General features: G+C 44.8%; 1 protein-coding gene across 1 annotated transcript; it reads left to right on the forward strand.

Annotated features, from left to right (window-relative positions):
• Positions 1-6,648: 6,648 nt before the first annotated feature.
• LOC115687634 (E3 ubiquitin-protein ligase RMA3-like) lies at positions 6,649-7,844 on the forward strand. The gene has a single exon (XM_030613265.2). It carries the CDS (start codon positions 6,947-6,949, stop codon positions 7,667-7,669), a length of 723 nt encoding a protein of 240 aa, XP_030469125.1. The 5' UTR covers positions 6,649-6,946; the 3' UTR covers positions 7,670-7,844.
• The last annotated feature ends 553 nt before the right edge of the window (positions 7,845-8,397 follow it).

The following is an 8,397-nucleotide window of genomic DNA, read 5'->3' on the forward strand; positions in this document are numbered from 1 at the left end:
ATAACATAAGCATTATCGTTGATTTTCTTGCTGACAGCGTAAGGTCCATACTTCTTTGGCTGTAATTTACTGTAAGATCCAGCTGGTAATCGCTCTTTACGAAGAAAAACCAAGACTTGATCACCTACCGCAAACACCTGCTTCCGCCGGTGCTTATCTGCTGCAGCTTTATACTTCTGATTAGCTTCCTCCAGCTTCTGTTTGACTTCACGATGCACCTCCACAATCTGTTTAGCCATATGATCCGCTGTTACACTTTTATCCGCTTGCTTAGGCAACTGTACCAAATCCAGAGTATGCTGAGGCGCCTTTGTATAAACAACAGAAAAAGGCGACCTGCCAATAGAACTATGAACTGCATTATTATAAGCAAACTCTGCTTGTGATAAAGCAACATCCCATTGCTTCGGCTTATCTCCACAAATGCTTCGAATCAAGTTTCCCAGAGTTCTATTAGCCACCTCTGTTTGCCCATCAGTCTGCGGGTGAGCTGCGCTACTGAAATTCAAAGATGAATCAAACAGTTTCCATAAAGTCCGCCAAAAATGCCCTAGAAATTTACTATCCCTATCTGAGGTAATAGACTTGGGCACACCATGCAAACGAACCACTTCCTTAAAGAATAATCTGGCCACACTTACTGCATCAGAAGTTTTCCTACAAGGAATGAAGTGCGCCATCTTGGAAAATCTGTCAACCATAACGAAAACAGAATCCACGCCTCTTTGTGTCCGTGGTAACCCAAGCACAAAATACATGGACAGATCTTCCCATATATTGTTAGGAACAGGTAAAGGCATATATAGACATGTATTCTTAGATTGATCCTTAGCAGTCTGGTAAACATAACACTTTTGTACGTACCTACTGACATCTCTACGCAACTGGGGCTAGTAAAATCGCTCCCAGACTGCAGCAATAGTTTTATCACGACCTAGATGTGCAGCTAATCCACCATCATGTAAATCGCGAATTACCTTCTCTCGTAATGATGTTCGAGGAAAGCAAAGCTGGTTGCTACGCATCAAATAGCCATCTTGCACATAAAATTCTTGTACAAGTTGACCAGCAGCACATGACTCCCAAATTTTTCCAAAGTCATCATCATCTGCATAACAGTCTTTCAACTGCTCAAACCCCAAGATGTCTTGGCTTAATGTAATCAACAAGCTAGCTCTCCTACTCAATGTATCTGCTACGACATTATGCACACCTGACTTGTGCTGTAATCTGAAAGGAAATTTTTGCAAGAATTGACACCATCGCGCATGCATATCTTTGCTAATCCTCTTCTGACTATTCAGATACTTCAAAGCTTCATGATCGAATAAAGGACGAATTCTTTCCCAATCGATAATGCTCCAGTGTCTTCAAAGCCCTTGACGAATAGAATTCTTTATCATAAGTGCTCCACTTCGCCTTGCATCACTGAGCTTCTCACTAAAATAGCAAACTGGTCTGCGCTCTTGAGATAAAACAGCTCCTATACCCACTCCACTAGCATCATAGTCCACTTCAAACAGTTTATCAAAATCAGGTAAAGCAAGAACAGGTGCAGTACATAACTTCTCCTTCAAAATAGCAAAATTATTCTCAGCTTCCTCTCCCCCATAGAAATTTGCCTTTCTTCATATATTCAGTAATTAGGGCTGCAATAGTACTGAAATTCTTAATAAATCGCCGATAGAAAGTAGCTAACCCATGAAAACTCCTAACGTCAGAAACTGTTTTAGGAGTCGGCCACTCTCTGATTGCTCTTACATTCGCCTCATCTACCTCTATTCCTTCAGCAGTAATAATAAACCCCAAGAATAACAGCTTATTAGTTAAAAAACTGCACTTCTTAAGATTAATATACAGCTTATTAATCTGTAAGGCTGTCAACACCTCCTTTAAATGCATCAGATGATCCTCCTCGGTCTTATTATAAATCAGGATATCATCAAAATAAACTACAACAAATTTGCCAATAAAAGATTTCAGAACCTGATTCATAAGCCTCATGAAAGTGCTTGGAGCATTGGAAAGTCCGAAAGGCATCACCAACCAGTCGTACAACCCCTCCTTTGTTTTGAAAGTTGTCTTCCACTCATCTCCGGGCCGAATTCGAATCTGATGGTATCATTCTTCAAATCCAGCTTCGAAAACCACTTAGCACCGTGCAACCTATCCAGCATGTCATCCAATCTTGGAATTGGAAACTTGTACCCCACGGTTATTTTATTAATAGCCCTGCTATCTACACACATCCGCCAACTCCCATCTTTCTTAGGAGTCAACAAGGCCGGAACAGCACATGGGCTCATGCTATTCTGAATGTGTCCCTTTCGCAACAACTCCTCCACCTTCTCTTTTAGAATCTCGCTCTCTTTTGGACTCATCCTGTAGTGCGGTAAATTTGGCAGACTAGCACCAGAAATTAAGTCTATATGGTGCTGAATATCACGCATAGGCGGCAACCCATCTGGAATCTCTTCAGGCATCAGTTCGCTAAATTCCTTCAATAAAGGTTTAACTGATTCGGGCTGCTCCTCCACTTGTAATTCAGCCTCAGTCTCAATTGCTTGTTTCACGACCAGCACGTGAATCTGTCGGGTTTCCTTAACCTCAGCTTCAAATTTCCTCGTAAGGGTAAGGAAATTATTTTCAACAGCTTGTTTTCCTTTGTTCTTTAGTGGCAGCAACGTATACTTCACTCCATCCTTCACGAGGTTATACTGATTGCTTCTTCCCGAATGCTGAGCATCTACGTCAAATTGCCACGGTCTCCCAAATAACACATGACATACATCCATGTCTACTACATCACAATACAGCTCATCATGATATTTACCGATGAAGAAGGGAATTTTGCATCGTTCAGTCACATGAATGCTTTCCGCTCCAGATTTAATCCATCCTAACGTATAGGGATTAGGATGCTTCTCCACGGGTATCCCCAGCTTCTTCAATGCCTCCTTCCCAATGATATTCTCCATACTTCCACTATCAATAACCACAGCAAAGATCTTTCCCAAAATGGTGCACCTGGTTCGGAATAACTGATGGCGCTGCGAATCATCTTCTTGTTTTGGGGCCAACATCATTCTACGCACCACACAGTTTACTTGCTCCTCTTCTTCATCTTCAAAATCATCGTCCTCACCATCCGGCGCACAGCAATATCCATCTTCCTCCTCTTCTCTCGCTGCTACGTTTACGGTCTTTCTCTGAGGGCATTCATTAGAACGGTGCCCAGGCTGATTACACATGTAACACTTTATCGTGGCTGGTTTAGTATAAGGGTTAGGGTTCGCAGTTTTCTGTGCTTGCGTTCCCTTATCCCTCGGCTCGTTCATAGGGCGCTTTTCTACCGCCTTATCTTCCTGATTTTGCCCTGCGTTAAAGCGATTATTGAAACTGCTCTTTTCTACCGAATTGCTCGAGCTGCTACCTCGATAATTTTCATAGCCTCTTCTTCCCCTATCTTGCTGCATCAATTCTGCCTTCATCGCCATATTCTTGGCTTCAGTTAAATTTTGCAGAAACTGCACTCCAATTTTATCTCGAATGAAGGGTTTCAAACCATCAAGATATCTGGCCACCTGCTGTCCCTCCGTCTCTGATAAATTATTCCGCTCCGCCAATCTCATAAATTCGGCCGTATACTCATGCACAGTCCGATTGCCCTGCTGGCAATGTTGGTATTGCTGGAACATAATTTGCTCATAGTCGGGTGGAAGGAATTCTTGCTTCAGCAGCCTCCTCATCCTAGTCCAAGTTCGAACTCTCTCTTTCCCTTCTCGTTCTCTCCTATTCTGTAATCTCTCCCACCATGCAGACGCACCGCCCTTTAATCTACAGGCTACTAATCGCACCCTTTTCTCACCAGGGGTCTCCATATAGTCGAAAAATCTATTTATATCAGCAAGCCAATCCAGAAATTCTTCTATGCCCAGACTACCATTAAAATAAGAGATATCGACTTTCAATTTAAAGTCGTTACCTTCACGATCGTCATAGCGTCGTCTTCCATCTCTCCGATCATATCCTCTTTGAAATCCTCCATGACGACGTCTGCCGCCATAATCAGCACGTTCCTCATCAAAATTTTCAGTTTCTTCTTCTTCCGAACTCTCTGAAAACAGAGGGTTATTCTGCCTACGGACAAGAACATGCCTATCAACAGGATCACCGCGAGCAAGATCTGCACCCGGCCTTCTGTCGTTCCGTCGATTCCGGTTCACATCAACGCCGAGACCTTCGAATCGTTCTGTTAACTCGTCAAATCGTTCTTCGAAACGACGAAGACTTTGATCGAATCGTTGATCCAAGCGTTCCATTAAACGCTGCTCCAAACGTTGCAGCGCGTCGTCCCCAAGGGTTGGGGCTCCAGTCTCCTGAGCATCGTCACGAAGACCACCGCCAGTCGCCATAGGCTCTGATACCACCTAACGCAGCGTTCCGCGAATAATTCAAGCAAAACCTTGCTTAGAGAGAAAAATCTCGAAATTCAATATTGATGATAAGAATGTTCTGTCTTCAAAACAACCCTAAACACCCTTTTATAGGGGTTAAACCTAATTACAATAGGAAACCTAATCATAATAGGAAAGTTACCTAATCTAAATTGGAAACCTAATCATAATAGGAAAGTTACCTAATCTAAATTGGAAAGCATAAAACATCAAAATTAGAAAACTGCCTTTTTAAATTAACTCATAAAAAATATCCGATGTCGTCGATCGGGTCCATCGGTCGGGTCCATCGGTTCTAGTCACATCACTGTTTCGCCTTCCGTTTGGACTTCTGCCTGTCCAATCGGTCCAGAAACGCACCACTAACAGATTCCGCATCATGGGAGGTCAGTTTCTTTCATTTAGCCAGCGGAAGTGCAGCAGTTCATCTATGGAAGACGCCGAACTGGCTGCTGAACTTCGTTGCAGAACAAGAGAGTTCTGGACAACACAAGTTGTTGCGAAACTAAACGGGTCCTTCCAACTTCAAGCAAATGAACATCTTCAATTTTCTGAAGAGATGTATCGAGAACCGAAACAGAACGATCACGCAGAAATCAGAGAAAATAGACGATGCATGAATTTACCCAGGTTCACCCTCGAATAGGGCTACGCCCTGCAAAGAGATTTTACTATATTTTCGGTTTACAGCCACTCAACTCGTTACAATGATCAGAAAAATGAGCAAAATATATATGTGCCCCAAACGGGCCCAAAACCTAAACCTATACGAAATCTCTTAATCTCGCACCATACGGGCCAGCTTAAATAAAAGCCCAAACCCATTGAGGTTTGGGGCAACGCCTTACGAGTCCCCGTGCTCGACTTCGCGAGCGGGCGGCCAAATCCAGCATTGAGCCAGGTCGGGTGAAACCCCGTCTCCGGGGCGCGCCGAACCCCAGCGTGGCCAAGGCGGCCGAGACACCCGTGTCGGGGGCGCTGCCCCCGAATCCCCGCATTCCGCACGCAGGAGTCACATGTCGTCGGATAACACTTTAGTTTCCCTAAGCTCATGTGGGCGTATCTAGTGTGAGAAATAAAGGTAGCCGAAGTATTCGTCAACTCCAACATTTTCTACTTCTTCAAGCAGACGCACCCATTTCGATTGTGACGTCTTTGCATGCGCTAGATGCAACTGAGAAAGGGTCCATCTGCAACGTCGAAGCTTATCATTTAAAACGATTTCGTGGGCAAGAATTCTGAACCCGTAGGCGGAGAATCTCCCTGCGTCACCGTTCTAATCCGTCGCCACCGAGCACCCTTCGTCAAACAACCTGATCCCTCGTCAGAGTCCTCATCTCGCCACGTGTCGTGCCACCCACGTCGGCTTTCTTGGTCGGTTCTCTTGAATCTCGGGACATTGCCGGACCCACACACGCGTATGACGAGGACCCACGTCACATCTCATCAGAAAGAGGAAAGCCAACACGTTGGTGTTGTCCATTTCCAATTGGTGGGCGTCGGATTGGTGACACGATGATCATCCAGAAGGTCAAGTCCTTCCAGACGGTCGTCGGCTCTTGATTCGATCCGATGATGACTCGACTCCTTTGACTTTTTGGCATCACGTTTAAAGACTTTTATTACCACAAAGGACAAGATTCTGAGTCCACTCCTGACGGGTAATTTTCATCGCCGATGTTTTCCTTCTAGATTGCCCATTAAGTGCGTGTGTGCTTCTAGATGAAAAGGCTACCACTTGCAGGCAGATATTTTGTTTACTATCAACCTATGTTATTAAGGTCCTAAATACAAATTCACTGAACATTCCATTGTTGGGTACAAATCGAAATTTAGTTCCACTCAAGTGACATTTGAAAGATCTCATTTTTAAACCCAAGTTCATTACTCCAAATATTGGCGAATCTAATGATTATGATCATGCTATGGGTGTCCAATTTATGGGTGTTTTGAAACGCAAAAATTAATTTACGAGGATGGGACACGAGCTCATCGGTTAAGAATTTTGTTGGTGGTATTATCGATAAAGTTGGCTCAAAGGAGAGAATATTCATTAGATCACGACCTTGCTAGGGCTACGTACGCCAATACACTCAAGAAAAAGATTCATTCTCACTTACACCGGCGTGTTTGGGCTGCGGAGAAAAGTCCATGAACGTGAGGGTCCCTTGTCAACCGGGTCACGCCCCTCTTGGAAGGAAGCAGCCGAGTGTATTGAGAATGTTAAACCAAGAAAGAACCACAAGACGCGGTTATCTGCAGAACGTGGAAACATCTATGTTCATCCCTATATATACGTAGCGCCCACACAATACTGTCTCATATCTATCAGCAATCCCCTCCGTCTCTCTCTCGTCCAGAAAGCTGCAATATTTTCTCTTCCTTCTTGTTGAACCCTGAACTGAAGCCGTCCGACTGACCCGTCTCGCGTCGCGTCTCGACTTCGATCCAAGAGGGCTACTTTCTTCTTTCCGAGAACAGATCATCGCATGGCTGTTGCTGGGCAAACTGTTTCAGAGGCCGCGTCGAGCTTTGGATGCGGCAGAGACGCTCCTTCTGAGCAGAAGCTGGGTCTTCTGTCGGGGAAGGGGACGGTCGATGATGCCGGTGTTGATGGGTGCTTCGACTGCAACATATGCTTCGATTCGGCAACCGATCCCGTGGTCACCCTTTGTGGCCACCTGTACTGTTGGCCATGCCTATATAGGTGGTTCGATGCGCAAGGCTCATCCGATGAACCGGATCAGCGGCATCAGACTTGCCCAATTTGCAAGGCCGGGATCTCACCCTCCACGTTGATACCACTATACGGCCGGGGATCTTCTTCTTCTGAAAGCGACTCCGAGAAACTTGATTCAGACATTGCCATACCTCGTAGGCCGTCTCCTGGTGCGCTGAATCTGAACTCTAGCAACGGTCCAAGCTGGCAACATCGTTGCTCGAACCCTGTCCTTTCGCATTCACAGTTACCTCAGGAGCAGCTGATAGCTAGTTTGGGCACCAACGCTGGCATGTTTGGTGAGATGGTCTATGCTCGGATGTTCGGATGCTCTGACACGAGTCTCAGCAACTATCCTCACGCATACTCCTATCCTGGAGTTGCGAACAGCGGTCGTAGATTGAGAAGGCAAGAAGTGAAGCTGGATCGGTCCCTCAACCGATTATCGGTCTTTCTTTTCTGTTGTATGATGCTCTGTCTCCTTCTGTTCTAATTAGCTTCAATCGTATTGCTTTGGAGCTACTAATTTTTGGTCAGATGTAAATTAGTTCTAGTGTGAAGGCCAGATGGGTATATATGTAGGCCGACATTGTTTGATTTGTACAAAGTGTTATAGCTCAAGCGACGAGCATGATTTTGCCTTTTCAATCTTAGTCAGTTTCATCTCATCAGAATATCTCTATCCTGGTTTCTGTTGAAGGGAAAAACAAAAGCATCGTAAACAATTGGCTTTACAGTCCTCAAAGCGTGAGAACAACGAGTGATATCCGCCGAAATGGGAATTCGCCTTTTTATTAAATTAGCAGTTGCACCATTTTTCTCGTTTTCATTGAGTAACGTCACGGTTGCTCCATTTCCTAATCGTCCGGAGCAGTGGACAGAGCACAGATGAACAGTGTAAGGTAGAATCTGCAGAGTGAATAATGATCTTTTTCCAAATCAACTCAACCCATCAGAAAAGTAGGATTCATAGGAGTCTCCAGGAAAATCATAATAGCAAAAACCATTCATCCTCTCTGGCTCATGATAGTCTCAAGGGCTAATTACCAGAACCTTCAATCACGTCTCCTCCACATCATTGTGGGCCATTCTCCCACTGTTGACATTTAGACCTCCAGAAGAGAAAGTGGGGTTTGGGCAGATCTTTCTCCTGAGGAAGGTGCAGCTTCAAACAACCTAATCTGTCCACGTGGCACGGGGCTTCACCCCTTGCGCCCCCTA

This window comes from Syzygium oleosum, unplaced genomic scaffold (genome assembly GCF_021117445.2).
Source record: "Syzygium oleosum isolate NSW1041296 unplaced genomic scaffold, Sole_v2.1 Sole_v2.13, whole genome shotgun sequence".
Lineage (NCBI taxonomy): Eukaryota > Viridiplantae > Streptophyta > Magnoliopsida > Myrtales > Myrtaceae > Syzygium > Syzygium oleosum.